At 51.8% G+C, this 19,884-nt stretch overlaps 1 protein-coding gene across 6 annotated transcripts in view; it reads left to right on the top strand.

Moving 5' to 3' along the window:
- Nkd1 (NKD inhibitor of WNT signaling pathway 1) overlaps nt 1–19,884 on the top strand; it is an 89,026-nt gene that overhangs the window by 33,752 nt on the left and 35,390 nt on the right. For 4 of the 6 annotated variants that reach the window (XM_020182521.2, XM_074056022.1, XM_074056023.1 and 1 more), the window contains one exon: nt 19,263–19,329. The exons of 1 other annotated variant lie outside the window; for it this stretch is intronic. In XM_020182521.2, coding sequence (XP_020038110.1) covers nt 19,263–19,329 — 67 coding nt within the window. Of the gene's footprint in view, nt 1–12,096; nt 12,250–19,262; nt 19,330–19,884 lie in introns of those variants that run through there. One more of the 6 variants, XM_074056021.1, reaches the window with a different exon arrangement.

The raw sequence follows: 19,884 nt of genomic DNA, 5'->3' as shown, positions 1-19,884 counted from the left end.
TTCCCCTGCCCACAGGCCCTAGGGTCAGGCAGAGCTTATTTTTGTCACTTTCCAAGTGTGTGACTTTGGGCATTATTTATCTTGACTCACAGTTTTCTTCTCTTTAAAATGAGTATAATAATAGAAGGGGTGTTTCAAGGGTTTAAACAGAGGACAAATGTAAAGCAAGTGACATAGCGTCTGGCACAGAGTGACCAATTGGTAAATGGTAGTGAATATTAAACTATTAGCCATCTAAGTAACCCTAGGTCACAGGCACTTGGGCAATTGGTAGCTGCCAGTGCTGTCTGGTCTCTTTTCTTTGTTCTTGTGTTCCATCTCAGGTGACCCCTGCTGAGCCCTCTCTTTGTGACTGTGAATAGCAGGGGCCTCTTGATGCCCCTCTCCCCAACACACACATCCTGTTGCACCTGTGTAGCTGAGAGCTGTCGTGTGTTGATGTTAACAAGTCCTTGGCTCTGCCCCTAGGTTCCCGGATGTAGTCTTCGCTACACAGATTAATTTAGAACCTGTGCCTTTGTGGGATTTTGTTCCCATCCCTGGAGAAGGTTTCAGAGGGGGCAGATGGGGAAGCCAGTCATCAAACTGAGATTTTGACAAGTACCACCTGCCACCAGTCAGGCTCAGAGGGACCAGGGAGGCCCTTGTGTTCCTGCTAATGTTGACAGGAGTGGGGACACCGGCAGGTCCAGTTGGTCTGCTCAGGAGTGGATGGGGCCTGGGGGGGAGAAGGGACAGCAGCACCCAGCAGCTGGACCCCGTCAGCTCATGGAGACACGACCCCTTCCGGCCAAGGAATTCTGGCTATAACTGAGGGGAGGCCTCTTTGGAAGCACATCCCAGGCTCTGGAAGAATCGGAGCTCCCTGGGCAGCAGGCCCAACTGGGGACTTGGGCTGGAATGCTGGGAATGACAAGCTGGCCTGACTTCTAAGGCTTGAAGCAGGCTCTCTGGAGGCCTTCTTGCCTAAGAGATCCAGCCGGCCTGTACTTCCCCAGCAGGGCCTCCCCCTACCCACCCTCTGCCTGCTCCCCTGTTTCCCGGTCTGCCTTCTCTCTTTTCTACCCTGACACTCCATTCCTCTTCCCTTCTCTCCTGGCCTGCCTCCCTCCCTGGCCTGACCCATCCCCAGCCTGCCCCTGTGGCCTGCCTGTTCCTGGCCTGTCTCCTTCCCCAGCCTGGCCTTTCTACCTCAGGAACTTGCTCCCTGCTCTCTGTGCCTCTGCCTGGGCTGGACATTGGGGGCTGTGACAGATTTTTTTCCTCTCCAACTAGAAGTTGGTAATGGCAAAGACATGATAGTATTAGCAATGCCAGTGACAGGAGCGGCTAATTCATGAGTGCCTCATGCACCGCAGACATGCAGGCCCTCTGTGTCTGTTCTCTCATTGTGTATTTGCACTGCTTAGTGGATACAGTAAAGTTCACCCCCATCTGGGCGATGAGGAAGTTCTCTGCATTCATCCCTATCCTGTCTCCTCGTTGGCCACACACAATGCTTATACTGTGCTTAGAGCTCACAAAAGACAATTCATGTGACAGGTTGGCGATTGTGTTCTAGAGCCAACAGGGTGATCAGCTACCCTGTCCTTCTGCCTCCCTGCCAGCTCCGTGTCCCTGTGTAGAAAGTCTTGTCCTGAGACATTGTGGAAGACAGGTTCCAGTCAGGGCTCAGAACTGCAACCCAGAAGGGGCCAGCAAGTGGGGTCTGGTTGGTCCTGGTCCTGGTGCCCTGGAGGGGTCAGGGATGACTTCCGGGTGAAGGAGTATGTGTCTCTGAGCCACTGAGGCACCTCCTTGCTTTGGGGTATCTCCCCACACTCCCCAGTCAGGGGTCTGTTAGCTCCACCTGTGGTCTAAGGACCACTCGTGTCAGGTATCAGGCATCTCAGAGGAGGGTAGTGCTTGGTGACAGGGTTAGAAAAAGGCCATGTCATCTGTTCAGACCTTTAAGGCCACAGAGGGCTTCCTGTGACAGGGAGCTTACCACCTGAGTGGCCCCTTCCTTTGTTGGATGTCTCTGGCTCCTAGAATGAGAGACTTTGGGCCTCCCTGCCATCTGTTCTTCTCTGCTAGGAGGCACCCTGAGGGCAGGCTTCCCTCAGGAGAGGCAGGGGGCTGGGTGCTTCCACCCCTGTTGGGTCACCCCAGGCTTCCCTGCCCCTTGAGTTCTCACTCTTTCACCATTGTGCAACCAGCTTTGCCACCCCCAAGTTGTGTGCTCTGGAGCAAGTTACTTAGCCTCTTTGAGTCTCAGTTTCTTCATCTATAACCTGAGGATAGCTACTGGGCATGGTGGCACACTAGTAATGTCAGTATTGGGAGGCTAAGGCAGGAGGATTGGGAGGCCAGCCTTGGCTATAGAGCTAGACCCTGTCTCAAAATAAATGACTAGGTCAGACATAGTGGCTCATAGCTGTAATCCCAGCTACTTAGAAGGTGGAAATTGGGAGGATTGTGGTGCCAATTTCAGTTCAATTCCTATGAGCAACTGGGACCATGACATAGTGACAGGAGAACCACAGTTACCTGCTTCTCACAGCACTCAGCACTTGGAATAGTCCAAGCCAGGCATCCTCTGTAGTGCTGACCCTTGCTTCCTTCTTGTGTCTGTATATGATCTGCTTGTCGAGCAGCAGTGTGGCCTTGTGGTTAGAGCACAGCCTCATGCACCCAGGTGAGTGGGCACAGCCTAGGGAGGCTGCCATGTCTAGTCACTTGCTTGGCTTTCTTAACTGCTCTCTACCTCAGTTTCCTCATCAGTAGAATGGAAAAGTAACAATATCTACCTCGTGGTAGACTTTGACAATTAAATGAGTTAATAAACATAGAGTGCTTAGGGTGACATCTGGCCCTTAGTCAGTGTGGCATGTCATTTGGTCTGTTCCTGTTTTGCTGTGACTTCACTATGTCTAAAAGAAATCTAGTGTTTTGGGCAGGGTGTGGTGGTTCACAACTGTAATCCCAGTCACTTTTGAATTATAGGTAGGAGGATCACAGCCTAAGGCCACCTGGGGAAAAGCATGAGACTCTATCTGAAAAACAGACTAAAACGAAAGGACTGAAGGCATGGCTCTGGTGGTGGTGCACCTGCCCAGCAAGTACAGGACCCTGAGTTTAAACCTCAGCACCACAAATCCAGGGTCTTCTGACCCCAGTATCACAAGCCCCTGGCTGTTGGCTGGCTGATTTGTGGTGCGCCTCAGACCTGCCACTTCTCCCAGCTGACTTTAACCCTGGCCTCTGCTCGTTAGACAAAGTCCACACTTTTTGTAATGCTGGGGATGGAACTCAGGGTCAGGTAGAGCACATGCTAGGCAAATGCTCTACCACAGAGTGCTCCCCCCTTCCAAGTTTTTTGGTGGCATTGGGGTTTGAACTCAGGACCTCATGCTTGCTAGGTAGGCATTTTTACTGCTTGAATCATACTACCAGCCCTGTTTTGTGATGGTTTTTTTCAAAATAGGGTCTCACAAACTATTTGCCTGAGCTGGCTTTGAACCGTGATCCTCCTAATCTCAGCCTACCAAATAGCTAGGATTACAGATGTGAGCCACCAGTGCCCAGCCACTGAGCCCTTTTTTAAAAGAAACTATTTGTTATAGAAAAGTTCAGACACACTCCAGAGTAGAGAGGATATAGAACAGCAGCAGCCAGCTTTCTTGACATTGGTATTAGCCTTGCTTGTGGTATACAAGACTTTTAAAGGCCCTGCATCCTGGTGGATGGTCTTGTACTCTGCTGCTCTGCACAGCAGGACCCCTCCCTCCTGTTCAGGGCCCTTCCTGTGTGCTCCTGTACTTATGGGGCCATCTGAGGGCTCACCTCTTAGGAGACAGCTGCTGGGTCAGGGCCACTCCACTACTGGGAAGGTAGGAGCCATCTGTGGGGCACTCCTTCCACCTTGGGATGGATTACGGTAACTTCTGCTAGTCCAGCCTTCTGTGTTCTAGGAGCCTGGGGCTCAGCCTCACTGTCCTCCTTGCTTTTCAGATAACAGAGGGTGTGGTGATACGGTTTTCCCAGGGGGAGAGGTAAAGTTCCCATGGCACAGGCTGGGCTGCTTCTCCTTGGGGTCAGCCCCATTTCCTGTCACTTACTTTTGTCTCTTGCTCCCAGCGAGCCGCTGTCCCAAGTGCCTGAGGACCGCTGCTGCATTTGCTCATCACAGCCGTCCTGAAGGTAGATTTCATAGCCCACCATAGATGAGGAAACTAAGGCTCAGAAAGTGGGCATTGTGCCAGCACCCCAGGCCCCTTGTCAGGCTGCTGCCCCTTTCAGTACCATTTGGGCTTATGGCTACGAGGGCTCAGCCTATTTTAAAGTGAACGTGATGATTGTTTTTTGAGGTGCAAATTGCCTGGCCAAAGCTGCTGGGTCCTTCCTGGGATTTTCTGTTTGCTCATTGCAGACAGGAACAGCTGGAGCACCCAATCCAAAATCACAAATCTTAGAGCACTGCCTGATGCCACATGTGGAAAATTGCACACCCTAAAACTCGCATCCTGCACAAAACTGTGAAAAATAATTGTAGGCTCTGTTTGCAATGCTTATCTGAAACATGAATGAATTTCGAGCCTGCTGTTGGGTCCCATCTCTGAGACATCTTGTGAGCTGCTCTGTGCCCATGGCACTGCAGCTGGGGCAGGGTATCAGGTGCCGGAGGAGTGGCTGCTACACTTGGGGCCGAATCTGGTTGAGGGAGTCACTCAGTTCCCCCAGTTCTTTCCTTCTCCCTGAAGGACTTTTGTCTCCTGAGATGGACAGTTCTGAGAAATGATCGGTGACTAAGTGGGTGATGGCCCTTTGGGGTGGCCTGACAACTGCAGAGGCAGGATGAGGACCAAGACTGACTGGCTTGACCCTATCTGAGCTGTGGCTTCATGGATGATTGTGGTAGCCTTTGGAGGCACCCTCTTGCCCTTCCTCTTCCCTTTGTACAAATTGGAAAACTGAGGCAGAACCCCACCTCTAAAGCCAGCCTTTTACCTCCACTATAACACTTGCTTCAACCCAGTATCAAGACTGAGAAGTTTATAGGGCAAGACTTAAGAGGACTTTGAGTTGGTGGGAATAGGGAACCATGAGGGCGACCGAGCAGGGGAGGGATCCTGTGAAAATAGAGAGGAATGTGCTGGCTGGCTTGGGGTGTGAGCCAAGGGGCTGACCTCAGTCTGTCAGCTGGCTGAACCAAGAAATGGGCAGAGGCTGTCCTGGCATGGGCCAGGAGAGCTGTGTGGGGCTGAGCCTCTCTGAGGGATGCTGTCTGCCCAGGAGTGGAGCAGTCTGGTTGTGTGGGGGCTGCTGGCCTGGGTGAAGGCCTTTGCACCTGCTCCATTTGCATTCTGGGTGGTGACTTGGCTGCTGTGGAGGATGGAGGTGGCCCTGCTGCAGGAGACATTGGCCTTGGTTTTGAGCAGGAGCCAGCCAGGCCTAGTGTTGGAAGAGGCTGCAGGCTCAGGGCCAGTCCTCCTTGGCCTCAGATCAATGAAAGCTGTCCCTGGGCCAGTGTGTCACAGCCTCCACTGCTTGGGGGTGGGAGGGATGCTGCTGAGCAGGTCAGGAGCCAGTGGCTCTGAGAGCATTGCCGGCCTGTTCTGGGCCTATCAGGGGTGGGTCCTTGTGTGGCCCTTGCCCTCCCTATGCCATGATTCACAGTTCCCTTTGTCCCTGCTGAGTGTTGTGCCCAGGATACTTTTCTCAACACACTGAGAAAATACCCTGCAGGGCAGAGGAAGAGGAGGGTCTACTGCTCACTCTCGGATGCTTTATGTGGCAGGTGGTGTGCGGGCCATGGAGCCCATGGTCTCTGGCCTCAGTGAGTCAACCCGGGCAGTAGACTGCCATCCATAGAGTGCTGAGGGCTGCTGTGGGGACCACACTGTGGCTGGCCCTACACAGTTTCTCCAAGAGGGCGTCACAACTAAGGCTGGCAGAGTGAAGGGGGAGGTGGCAAGAAGAGGAGGGAGGAGAGCCTACTGGGCAGAGGGCAATGATGGGGGAAGTATAGGCATGATGGAGGTGTTGGCAGTGGGAAATGGAGGGCGGAGGTGGCTGAGTGGCCAGGGTCAGGGGTCAGTAGTCAGTAATATACTCCTGGCCTGTTTAAGCTTGACCATTCATTGCTTCTGTTGTCCTGGCCTGTTCATAGCACACCCTTTCACTCTCAAAAGTGTCCTGGTTTGGGCAGCAAATCTATGGGCACCTGCTATGTCTGGAATCAGTATAAAGGACCACTGATTGAAGGCTTGGTCCCCAGGATGGTGGCCTGTTGTGAGGTGGCGGGTCCTAGCGAGAGGTCTTTAGGTAATTGGGGGCATGCCCTTAAGGGGGGGCTTGTGGGACCTCAGCCCTCCCTCCCCCCAGCATGCCCAACAGAGGCCTCAAAGCACTGGCTCCACCTCATCCCAAACTGGACCTCTAAAACCAGGAGCTGAAGTGAATCTTTTTCTTTATAAATTGGTTATCTCAGGTCTTTGTTATAGTGACAGGAAGCTGGCTGGCAAAGTAGCCCAGACATGGATGTGTGTCTGTGTTTTTCAACCAAGGAAGCTGAGGCTCCAGAGACTCGAGTTTGTTGTTCAAGGCCCTTGAGTGAGGATGGGGCAGGGCTGGGTTGGAACTGACCTTGAACTTGAAAGCCTAGACTTCCACAGCGAAGGGTAAACCAAAGTATTCTTGGGGCATGTACTCTGTACCCAGCATGGAGCTGCGGTGAGAGGAGGACAGACTGAACAGGATTCAGCAGCAGCCCACGGCAGAAAACAAGCTCAAACTGGCTTAAGCAGAAAGAGGAAATTTAGTGGTTCATCTCATTGAAAAGTCCTGGGGAATTAAGCTTCAGGCCTGGTTTGATCTAGGGGCTCAAATGATGTTGTCAGAACCTGTTTTCTCTTTCTTCACTTCTTCACTCTGTTTTCCTCACTGTTGGCATTTTTCTTGGCTAGAATCTTGCTGTAACGAGGTACAATGTTCACAAGAGCAGATATCCTGAGATTGGGTCTCCCTGGTTTGGCTTGAGTCATATGCCCTGACCAGCCCCCATGGCTGGGGCTGGGATGCGTCATGTTCTCACCCTCATGTCTAGGAGGAAAAACCAGTCCTACCCACACCATGTGGATGAGTATAAGAAAGATTCACAAGATAATCTGCAGGATGTCCTGGTCAGATTGAATTCCAGATAAATGACACAATTTTTTTGTTATACTCTATTCCACATCTTGCATGGGTTAGATTTATGCTAAATAATTATGTGTGTGTTTCTGATTTCCACTGTGCTGAGTTTCCTATGTTTTGTCCTGTGGAAGGTCTGTGGAGGACATGTCTCCAAGGACAGTGTCTGCAGAACAAGGAGTGGATGCTGAAAGCCAGCTGGGAAGGGGGCTCCCAAGGCACCCTCTGGACAAAGCCATTCTTCACCCTCTGGTCTATCAAAAGTGTAGTCTGCAAAGTGGCCCTCAGAGTGGTGGGCTGAAATGCTCAGAAGATGCCCCCTGTGCTTGAATTGGGTCCTGAAAGATAGGGAGGAGGGTGGGTCTTGAAGTGGGGCAGAAAATGTCCATTTCCTTGTGTCTGCCAGTCAGGCCTGTCCCTGACATGAGGGCCCCTGTGCTGAGCTGGAGTGGCCTGTATGACTTTTGCCTTCACAGATGGACCTGCCTTCCGCCTGGTTTATCTGAGATTAAGCAGCTGACTTTCACTGGCCCGTGAAGTCAGGATTCCCCCAACTCTGCAGGCAGTTCAGTGGGAAACCATCTTGGGTGTTCAGTCACAGGGGGAAATGTACAGACCTTGGCCTTACCCAGTGAGCCAAGTTGGGAGACCACCATCAGGGCAGAGTCTGAAGCTAGGATTATGTGAAGGTGGTTTCTGAAGGACATTCCTGGGGCAGACCAGTAAAGGAGGGAGGAAGCAGGACAGAGAAGGGAAGAGGTGAAGCAGAGGTGCTGTCTCAGGGCAGGTTGGGTCTCAGCCTGACCCTGTGAGTTCTGGAGTATGAATTCTGCCTTGAGTTTGTCCAGGTTCCACTCAGGGTCACCTGGGGCAGCTCTAAACCTGCAGATTGGGCCCAGAGCAAGCCTGAGGAAGCTTCACAGGTGTGGGCTGCTGGGAGGGAAAGCACTCGATGGTGGGGGTGGGCACTCAGAAATGGGGGTGGGCCCATCAGAGGACCCATAGAGAAGTTGGGGAAATCCTGCCTGCCACAGGCACTCTTGGGCCCTGATGCAAACTATGAAGGTGAGAGAAGCTGAACCCAGGAACCTAGGGATCTTTGCACAGCTTTCTCTGAATTACATGGCTCAAACTGGACACAGAACCCTGCTTGTGGGCTGAACCTGTTGACTCAGTGCCCTGGATCCTGGCCTTGGATGGGCCTGGGGCTCTGTCTGTCTCAGCTCTCTAAAGAGAGCTGGTCAATTACTGGCTCTTTGCTGCCTGCTTTGGATTTCTGGATTCTGCCTGTGGCTCTGCTGCTCTTTGACTTTGTGACCCTGGACAAGTCCTGTCCCTTTTTCAGGCTTCAATTTCCCATCTGGACTGAGCAGTTCTCATTAAAGTTTGCAAATAGATTGAAGCAACAGGTTCACAAGGCCCTGGTGTTCAGCATAATGCTTTGGGTGGCGTTTTTCTGGGGACACCCTCAAAAGAGCTTTGGCTCTCACAGGTCGGGACCTCTGACAGGGCAGCTGGGGTCTAAAGATCTCATGGACCTTGTGCTGTGGTACACTCTCCACTCCTGCATGCCCCATGGTCCTCCTGAGGTCCCAGCCTTCCCAGGAGGAGGGGCTCCTCCCAACCACTCCCTGCCTTGCTTCCCTGTAGACCCCCAGTCTCCCCATTTACAAAGGGATTGATGTTCACTGTCCTCCTCTCTGGGTTGCTGGGGAGATTCAGGTATGTGGGATGATGTCACTGCCATGGATTTCTTTTTACTCCCAAACCCTTGCTACCTCATAGCCTCTCCAGATGGCCAAGCTCCTCCCAAGGGGCCCACTCTCGACCTCTGACGTGGATTGCTGACCAGGCCTGCAGGGTCCCCACACTTTTCTTCCTCAAAATGTTTGATGCTAGAACAGTGAAATTTGGTGTGTGGTAGTAGTTGGGGCAGGGAGGAGAGAGTTGTGCCCCTGCCCTGCCCCGGCTCCTGGTGACACCTGGCTTGACGTCCAGTCAAAGCCCTGTCTGCATCATACAACCATAAGGAAGAGTTCTGCAGTCCCACCTCCTATGTGTACAGCCAGAGCCTCCAGGAGCAGGTGGGGTCTGCAGGTGCTCTGTGGCAGTGTGTACTGTGTGGCTGAGGAGGGGAGTGATGGGGTATAATGTACAGCCTTCCCTCCTGGCTGGAAGGAGAAAGCCACATAGCTCACTGCAAAGTTGTGAGACTCAGCAGGTGTGGGTCAAGCTGCTTCTAGCAGACACTGTGTTCATCCTTTTAGAACTCGTTTGGTGTGCATTACTGTTTTGTATAGTTGTGTTGTCTTCAAAATGCCTGCTTTTCTTTCTGCCTGTAGAAGCAATCTCGCATATTGATGGCAAAAGATTAAGTGGCCTGCGATCCAGTACTGGGCACAACATCTGGGAGCATTTTGGTGCCTGCCTGTCTCTCCAGATGTGCACCTCTGACCCTGATGCATGGGAACATACATGGGAATTTTAGCAGCTGTGATCACCTTCTCTATGCTCTTTGACAACTGCTTTTTTTCTTGCAGGAAAATGCAGGGATGTTTCTCTGAGTCAGTAAAGCTAGTGCTGCCTTTGGTTGTTTAGCACATGCTCTTCAAATGCCTTTTCTGCCCAGCGTGGAGAGCAAAGCAGGGAACAGGGGAATGAACTGTGAGGGAGAGGGCTGCATTTTTTAAACAGACAGGTTGTGGGTGGCAGGTGCAAAGGCTCTGAGGTGGGAATGTGCTAAACATGAGAAACAAGCAAGGAGGCCCCATGCCTGCAGCACAGCAAGAGAGTAGGGAGTAACAGATGTGGTCACGGAGGTGAGGGGCAGACTGCAGGGTGGGAGGCTGGTTGGACATTGGCAAGACTTTGGAGAGTTGGGTAGGGATATAGGTGGGAGCAAGAAAATGATTACCACTGGTCCTGGTGTGAGAAGATAGTGGTTTGATGTGGTCACTCTATCACTTGGGCCATTCTGCCAGCCCAACGGGAAAACGCTTTTTTAAATTAATTTTTTTTTTTTTTTTTTTTAGCATTAAGACATTGTGTGTTCTTGGGGAGAGAAAGAAGAAAATTCAAACAGCTCAGAAAGCTGGCTAGCCATAGGAGAATCTTCATTCCCTGAAGTGTAGTGTGTCCTTCCAGAACATTCTATGCTGTACACAGGCAGAACCCGGACCTCTTTTGTTTATCAGTATTTACCCTGGTGTCAGGAGGTGCAGACCCCACCGCAGGATGGGCACAGCGCACGCCTATGAGAGGAGTGGAGACTAGGTTCATAGAGCTGGGTCGTGGAGGAGGAGGAGGACAGGGGAGCTGCGAAAGGGCCACCCAGCAGGGCACAGAGCAGAGCAGGCAGGGAGGTAACCTCTAGATCATTTCCGGGATGGATGGGGCAGGCTTTGTGTGTGTGTGTGTGTGTGTATATGTGTGTGTGTGTGTATGTGTGTGTGTGTATATGTGTGTATATGTGTGTTTGTATGTGTGTGTGTATATGTGTGTGTGTATATGTGTGTGTATATATGTGTGTATGTGTGTATATGTGTGTGTGTATGTGTGAATATGTGTGTGTGTATATGTGTGTGTATATATGTGTGTGTGTGTGTGCATATATGTGTGTGTGTGTATATGTGTGTGTGTGTGTGTATATGTGTGTGTGTGTGTGTGTCCCAGAGTCTGGCCCAGTTGTGCTCTTGTCCTGTCTGGAAAATGACGAGCTGGTGCTGTGCAAGGAGAAAGGATCTCTATAGCTTGGTTAGGAAAACCAAGAAGCCGCACCCCTCGCTCCTGAGGCTGGCAAGGAAGCCCAGGCTTCTGGAGTCTCCAGATCCAATGGGCTATGCCCTGGGCTGGCTGCTGTCCTAGGCTGGATCCCATATCCTTCCCCACATCAAGGCAGCCTATATTCTTCAATGGGAAGATGACAGTGATGTCTATCCTAAATGGCCTGGCTCACAGCCACCTTGTTCAGCAAGGCACATGGGCTGGACCCTGGCAGCAGGCTTGGGGCCCAGCCAGGCCAGCAGCTGCTAGTAGAAGTAGCCCAGCTGCATGGGGGGGCAGAGGCAGAGGTGCTTATGGCCCCTCAGTCTCTGCCATTATCAGTTCTTCATGGTGTAGTGTGGTAGCCAGCGACTGGGCAGGTCAGCAGTGTGGTGGGTAGTGAACTGGCAGGATGAGTATAGGCAGCTGACCAAAGATGGGGCCCCTGAAGGTGGTTGAGACAGGACTGGCCAGCTTTGCTGTGATCCTTGCAGACCCTAGGGAGGACAGAGGCTGGAGGGGAGAGTATGAAAATCTCCAGCTCAGAGGAAAGAGTGAGCTATTGCCCCTACTAAGGACATGAGGACCCTGCCAGGCAGCAGGCGAAGGCTTTATGGAGCTCTTGCTTCCCCTTCACAACAGTTGGGGATACTGAGGTGCACACAGGTACAGTCATTTGTGTGGAGTCCCAGGGCATACAGTGGAGGAGCCAGGACTCAAACCTAGGCCTGCCCGCCTGCTGTAGTAAGTTATGTCACCTCCAGTCTCTGTTTCCTCCTGGCTTGAATTAGAAGTGGACTCCCTGGGCTGTAAGGTGATCAGTTAGGGGACATTTGGATGCTCAGAGCATGTGACAGGTGCCACAGCCTCCATAAGTGCCAGTCACTGTTACTGAGCCCATTATCCTCACAACCTCAGTTGCTCCCATACCCCAGGCCATTGGCTCCTAGTTGCCACTGTGGAAAGGCTTCTGAATACAGGCTGCTAGGAAAATTATAGCCATGCCTATGCTCTGGTCAGCCCTGGACAATCTGCCCTGTTCTAGGTCACCTCCAATAAGTGATGAGATGCCCACAGTTTGTGACAATAGAGCATTCTGGACAATGCCAAGATTTACCACTTTATGTTGGTTTGGGCCTATTTTTTCCCATCAGCCATTTTTCTTTCATGCTTAGAAATCATGTTCCAAAACCAAAAGTCTTCACCTGGATGGGCGAGAAGAGCCTGGGGCCTCCTGCATTGTGCCCTTGCCCTTGTCCCTTCCCCCCTGGTAGAACCAGCCAGAACAGGACTGGAACTTGGGGACTTGAGGTGGTAAGTGGGGGACATCTTATATTTTAACGATTCTGTTTAATATGAATTATATTTTAAAACCCCGAATATAGCTAAGACCCATACCCATAGTTTCACTGATCTTATTGCTTATGGCAAAACGGAGTAAAAAGAGAGAGAGAGAGAGAATATGAATGAATGAATGAGAATATGAGAGTTTACAGAGGTAAGTGCTCTTGATATCTTGGGTGGGCCCTGGCTGTGGAGAAAGCTGTGACAGTGGCTGATGGATGCTGCAGCTTGCAGGACGACAGCCTGGGGAGTACACTTGGTGGATGCATGGCTGCCCTGTGGCTACTGTGTCTCAAAAGTGGGCAAGGCCATCTCTGGGGATCATTTGCATTCTGTGGGTCTCAGGCCTGACATCCTCCTCCGAGCTCCACTGTCCCCTCCATGATGATCATCACCTTCTTAGCAGCAGACTCTTGAGCCCAGGTCAGAAGCCCAGGCTGAGCCCCAGACATGGGGAGCCGAGGCCTGGGTGTGCAGTGAGGGGCTCTCGAATTATATCTCAAGCAGATAAAAATAGTCAGGAGCAATGCAAGGAATTTTAATCACTGCTCTGCGTCAGAGCCTGGAAGGCTGCTCCTCACGTGCCAAGATGAAGGCCATCCCTGGGAGAGCAGCAGGAGCTGCGTCCCTCCTCCATGCAGCAGGAAGACATGGCAGGGCCACATGTTACCTGTGGCTGGGGCCCAGGTGTAGCAGGAATGAACCTCAGTCTTAGTAGATAGTGGCGTGGTCCCAGGGTAGTGGGAGTCAGAGTTTTTAGTTAAGTAACAGAAGCTCAACCTGAGTTGCTATAAGCAATGAGTGCACCTCAGTGGCTTTTGTAAGCATCCCAGGTTGCAGTGCTGCAGGACAGGCTGGTGGGCCTGGCCCAGGGTCCATCAGCAGACATTTGTTGAGTTCCAACTATGTGTCAGGTGCAGGTCCAGAGAAAACCCGGCCAGGACCTGCAGGTGGGACCAGCTTGCAGGATGGCAGCCTGAGGCTCATCCAGTGCTGGCCTCTGCTTCCTTTGCCTCCATCACTGGGTAGGTGTCTAACTCCAGAGCCAGAGCAGAGTTGTAGCCCTGGCCCCAGAGAGCATGCCTTCTGTCAGCTCCTGTGAGGAGGATCCCACAGGAGGATTTCCTGGCTGTGGTAGGAATGAGTGCTGAGAAGACAGAAGAACCAAGAGTCACTGCTGAGTGGCCTGTGAGTGCAACAGATGTTGGTGTCCCCTAGGGAGGGGCTGAGTGCTCTGCCCCACACTTCTGCACATTGGAGAGATGGTGAGGTCTAGGTCCTGGTGCTGTTCACTAGAAGGAGGATGCTTGGTTTCCTTCTGTCTCCGAGAAAGCGTCCTTAACTCCTTGTCACTGGAGCCAGGGCCTCTGGGAACCCTTTGGTGATGAGTAGCTTTGTGTATTTGGCCTGCATGTTGGCCTGGGATAGGCAGCTCCCCAGCACCTTTGGTTCACTGTCCTTGTGAGTTGAGTGGGCTCTGAGGCCAGAGAACCCTGGGAAAGGGGCCCAGTGACAAGAAAACTGCATGCTCAGAAAGACTGTCTTCAGGTTAGAGGTACATGTTGGACCCACAAAGATTCAGAAAATGGGGCTCTGGCTTTCCTGGGTATAGTTCTAGAGCAGGAATCAACTCACTGATGAGGTTGGGGGCTGGAACCCCAGAAGGTCGGCCGCTGAGGGTACTTGAGCTTCATCTGGGCCTGCTGCTCATTCTAGATATGAGGCAGCCCAGCTCCGAATAGTCTCACCCACCCTACTACTTTCTCAGTCTAATACCTGGGACCCATTACTTCATCTGCTGGCTGAGCCTCAGGTCCCTCTTTTGTAAAGCAGATTTTTTTCTGGGGCTTTGTTAAGTCAGGTTTTAATTATGCATGTAACACGTGGACATATAGTTGGTCCTCTACCTGTGGGTTTCTCATCCACAGATTCAACCAGCTACAAATGGAAATTATTCAGGAAATTGCGTTTGTTCTGAACATGTACACACTTGTTTTTCTTGTCATCATTCCCTAAATGATACAGCTATTGTTCACACTATGGTGGATATTATAAATAGTCCAGAGATGAGTTAAAGTCTAGGGGAGGAAATGTGTGTGTGTGTGGGTGGGGGGGGTGTTGTGTAGGTTCTATGCAAATACTATGCCATTTTATGTAAGGGTCTTGAGTATCCTGGATTTGTATCTCTCAGGGAGGTCCTGGAATCCATGCTTTGTGGACATGGAAGGACACTATCCTCTCTGTTGAGCGTGAGAACAATTCTGATAAGGCTGAGGTTTCTGACTACAGGCCCTCTGCTTCTTTGGCCTCCTTCCTCTCCCTGCAGTTGACACTGGGCATCTTTTTCCATGCATCCCCCTGTGTACAAGTAGCCTCATGTTCCCTTGAGTGTTTGGTGTTTCCTAGTTGTATGGGTAGCTTTGCTGAACCCCCCATAGTTGCTCTTTTGCTCCTCCTGTCTTCCTGCACTACAGGGTAGACAGGTCAGGCTCGTTCTTTGAACCACTGTGTGGTGGTGTCCCCCTATGCAGAGCCAGTGCAGAATCCTCTGCTGGCCTGCAGGGTGGTTCTGACTGCTGTTCTGACTGCTGGCCAGAACCACCTTGCCCTCAATCCTACAGAACTTGAATGGACCTGGGATTGCACCTGTGAGTTTGGTTCCAGGGTGGACACTGAGAGTTTGGACTGTTTGATCTTAGGTGATTTTAAGGATGAACTATGAGATGTCCCCCAGCACATGTTGGAGAAAAACACTACACAAGGATGATAAGTCAGTGTTTAGTGCCCCCCAACTTTGTACCAAATGCCACTTGGGCATTTTCTACACATCTTCTTTCTGTCCCTTTTGACATCTAAATCCCTACTTTACAGAAGGAAAAAATGAGACCAGAGAAGTAAGTAGTGGCGTTGCTGCCACTCAGTTGCCAAGGGTGTCCAGGGCCCCAGGCCAGGTCTACCTGGGTGCTGGGGAACAAAACATCCCTGCCCTGTATCCCAAGATGGGACAGAGGCCCTGGAAGGCCTGGCTGGGCTGGGGAGAGAGAGCTTGCCTGGCTTTTCTTGAGGCAACTCTAGGCAGGCTGCTTGGGTCCAAGAGTTGTGGGCTGGCCTGTGTTCTGCCCTTCTGAGCATCTCAGTGCTATGCATCCTGGAATCTGTATGTCGCGCCTGGTTCCATGGGCACCAGGAGTTGGCTTTGAAACCTCACGGCAGCCCTTAGAGAACAGAAAGATTGGTACAGACCTGCTGGGACACTGGGTAGGGGGAGAGGCCAAGTTTAGGAGTATGACGTCTCAAAGACAAAAAGGAAAATCCTCAGCCCACGCCAGCCAGCTCCCCAAGGCCCTGCTTTGATGTGGTTTTCCCATCCCGGAGGCCTTATAAGGCTTTGTGCTTTGCGATTCTGGTCTCGGAGCTGGTGCTGGCCGCACACCCAGTGCCCAGAGGAGCTGGCCTCCCTCCTGGGACCCAGTATAAGACTTGGGAGGGAGGCATGTCTAGACCATGTGTCTCAAGAGACTACCAAGCCAGGCCCCTGGGCTAAGGTTCTGGGGACCTAGAAAGTCTTTAATCAGAACTTGGAGCAGAGGCTGAGGTTGTCAGTTCTGGAAGTCAGTAGGAGCCTGGGGGCCAGCATGATGGAAATGAAAGAGCCCATGAAGAGTGGTCACAGCCCCTCACCAACCCCTCATGTAAGCTTCTTGTAAGGAAGGGTGTGGACTCTGGCACTTACTGTGTGACCTCTGGCTAGTTCCTTAACCACTCTGTGCCTTGGTTTTCTCATCTGTAAAGTAGGCATAATATGACAGTCCTGTGGAGTACCTCACAGTGATGTCATGAAGATTACAAAGCACTGAAGACAGTGTGCTGGGCAGACTGGGACTGTGTCCCTGGGATTCTGTGAGTGTTTCTGGGGGCTCGTGAGTCTCTCAGTGCCTCCCAGCAATTTGATAATAATGGTAGCAGAAGCAGTAACTACTGATCTGTCAGGCCCCACTCACATCAGGTACAAGGCTGAGCACTTGGCTGGGCACTGGCTTCTGTGCTCCTCGCAGCTACCCTGAGATGTCACAGAGTTTTTAGTCCCATATTTAGATGGGATACCGAGGGGCATAGGAGGTAGAGTTCCTTCAGCCAGGGATGCCATCTGTGCGATGCAGAGTCCGCATTGGCACAAGGTCTGCAAGGTTCCAGTTCCATAGCCTTTGCACACAGTTCTCATGGGGCTCACAGCTGCCGAGGGGTCAGGTCCTGGCTCCCAGAAGTGCCTCCTTGCAGGATGATGCAAGGGCCTGGCCACTGGGCCTTGCAATGCAGGCTCACATTCGGGGCTTGGCTGGAGGATGGATCAAGTCCCTACACCATAAGGGAACAGTGGGGGCCTCGGAAGCCTATTGCACAGAGGGAGTACTTGCCCTCTGCCCACTGGGGCTGCTGGCCAGGCCATTTTCCTTGCACTTTTTAAAGCATGTCCTCCTGTTCTTCTTGACTCCCATATTCACAAAGATACTGCTTCCACTGTCTGACCTTGAGCTAGGCTTCTGAGGAGCTGGCCTGGAACTTAGCTTTGCCCCCACCAGCTGACTGACTGGAGTGAGCTGCCTGGCCTCTTGGGGCTTCTTCTTCATTTACACCCACGGCTGTCAGGACCTTTCTATGGAGGTCCTCGTGAGGTCCCATCCACAGCACCTAGGCACCAGGAGTAGTTGGTAGTTGTCAGTAGTCTGGCTTTCCTGTTGCATGGTACTTGAGGATTGGGACCCCTTTCTGTATATAGAAATGATAATGATTATATCTTTTCCTTTACAACTTGTAAATAGTTTATTCCTTGAGAGGTGAACAGAGTGGGGCTGTTGTGATAATTGGAGGAGTCTGTTTGATGCACTGATTGCCCAGCATGGTGCCTGGCCCTCAGGAAATGCACAGTGAGAGTCAGTTGTTTTATTGTGCTGTGGGTTACTCCTGGGCCCATTTTATAGATAAGTAAACTAAGGTCCAAGTACAAGGGAGGCCCTGGAACTGGGACAACATGTTTCCTCTGGGTCTAGTGACCTCACCATGAGGACCGTGGGCCCTGCATACTGCAGACCCAGGGCTGTATGGCTCAGTGGACAAGGTGGCTTTCTGCTGCAGTGGACACAGCTCAGGGAGTCATGTACCAAGGAGCGCTCACAGTGTACAGAGCAGGTACTATTCAGCAGTAAGTGGCTGGGCCCAGAACTTGCTAGAACTCTGCTTTATGAGAGCGTGGTCCTCCCAGCTGAGCGCACTGGAGCTGCCATGGTGGAGGTGTAGCACATGTGGTATCGGTATAGGGTCCCCACTGCTGCCCTGGCAGGAGTGACATTTGGACTCTTTCCTCCACCGAGTGTGCCAATAAAAAGACGCAGAGCTTCTACAGGCCGTTGGTGCTGGTGGCATGGTCAGGGCAGCAGACAAGGTCAACAGAGGTCCTCTCTGCAAAGGATCCAGCATGGAGGGTCTGTGCGGTGCCCTTGAAGCTTGTCAATACTCCCAGAGGAAGTGCTGCCAGCATGTCTTTTAGGGGAGGCAGCAGCCATCTCTCTCTCCCCAGCATTAAAGCCAGGCTTTAATTGGCTGCTGGGGTGTCCCAGCCATTTGAGGATGCTACCTATGTGTGCGTTTCTTTCCTGTCACCATCTCCCAGCCTCTCTGTCAACTCCGACTCTGTTAACACAAACAGCCAGTTTACAAGGAGAGGAAATGTTCAGTGATTATAATAATTGGCAGAGGAGGAGAGTGAAGAAAGTAGCCTGGTTTTGAAGTAAGTGGGGCACCAGGAGCCTGGATGGTCACGTTTTAACCACCATTGAGAAAGAGGGCCATGCCCTAGAGTGATTTGAAAGGAGAACAGAGTGAATCTGTCCTCATCCACAGAATGTGAGCTGTTTGTCTTTAAAACAAAACAAAACAAAAAACCAGAGAACAGGAAGCTGACCTCCAGCCGTGGCCGGTGAGCATGGTCAGCTGGGCACAACTCTGTCTCTCTGGTGCAGGAGGCAGGCCTGGCTTTTCTTTAAGCATCTAAGGTGCAGGATTTTTTTTTTTTTCCCCAAGGAGAAGACTTTTTCTTTTTACAAAGGGAAGTTGGTGACAGCTGCTGCATTGGGGCTTTTTGTTACCTGTCATTTTATGGGTTTGAGAAGCACTGTCAGCATTACTGTGGGCATTAGTAGAGACAAGGTGGCATAACCCCCTAAGTCTCATCTGTCCCCGACAAGAGGATAAGTCCTACAGGAAGGGCCTTGTTTAACTTTGTCTAAAACATTTTTCTTTGATCACGAGACTCTTTTTGGCAGAATACCAATAAATACAGAAGCTAGTTTGACAAGCCCTGGTCTGGCTTCTTCCATAGCTACAGTCATCCTGCTGGGATAGGTCAGATAGATGGGGCCTTAGACTGTTGACACCCCAAATATTTCTTACCCTGTGGACCAATGGACCCCTGCAGGCCACCTGACAGCTCTGAATGACAACAATTGGCTGGTCATGAGGAGCCTGCCGTGTGGGTGCCATTCCAGATATCTTGAATGTTCTGAAGGAAACAGCAAGGCATGGGCAGGGTCATGCTCGTGACCTGAGGCATGACACAAGTAAGGACCAGTGGCAGCCAGTGTGTGCAAATCTTGCTCTAGGCATGTGGGTCACGTGACAGGCGGGAGGACCGGCTGTCTGAGTGGGATGGGCAAGGACACCCTCTGATTTTGCATGGCAGCTCTGGAGGGGAAAGGGACACCTTGTCAGAGGAAGTGAGCCATGGTGTCCTGGGAAGTTTCCTGGTGGACAGGAGACTGAGAAGCCTCTTTCTGCAAAGCACAGGTGTGGCTAACTTGTCATGTGCTCCAGGCCAATCCCAGACATCTCACCCCTCAGAGGACTGGAATTTGAGTCTTCACCACCCCTCTTGTGTCCAGAAAGGTAGCTCCTGCCTGTCCCCTAATGTCCTGCCTTGTTTTCCCTAGGAACTCACAGGCGACATTTTCAGAGAAGCACTCAGCGAGGAGGAGGAGGAGGACTTCCGGCTAGAAGGTACTTGGAACCCATTGCTCTACACGGTTGATTGTGTGGAGTGACCCACGGAGCCCAGGCAAGGATGCCATGACTCACAATAGGATGGGCTGGGAAGGAGGAGGGAAGTGCAGCCCTTCAGGAGTCCATGTCCAGATGGAGCACTGCGCTCAGTAACTGTCACAGCAGGCGTCTCCCTGTGGGGACATCATAGTGATAAGGAGCAGTGTGGGCCACACTGGAGGCAGTGGTGGCCATGAGTAAATGCTGTGTGAGGGAGCTGTTCTGTTTCCTCCAGTGCCCATTCCATGTGCACACCCACACCCACACACATGCACCTCCACTGACACATGTGCACATACATGTCTGCAGGCACGTGCACAGAGACGCATGCATGCACATGTGCACACAGACTACACATGTCTACATGCATGCACAGCTTGCCAGCCTGTTCCCTCTTGTCTGCCACTCTGACCCTTTCTTCAAGAGAAGTACTGGACTGTAGAAAGCTAGGGATACTTGGTGGGACCCAGCTACAGTGTGCCAGTTTCACTTTGGGCAGGCCTCATCACCTTC

This window comes from Castor canadensis, chromosome 15, assembly GCF_047511655.1.
Source record: "Castor canadensis chromosome 15, mCasCan1.hap1v2, whole genome shotgun sequence".
Lineage (NCBI taxonomy): Eukaryota > Metazoa > Chordata > Mammalia > Rodentia > Castoridae > Castor > Castor canadensis.
The sequence above is the reverse complement of the archived record's forward strand: the minus strand, read 5'-3'. Positions and strand labels throughout refer to the sequence as shown.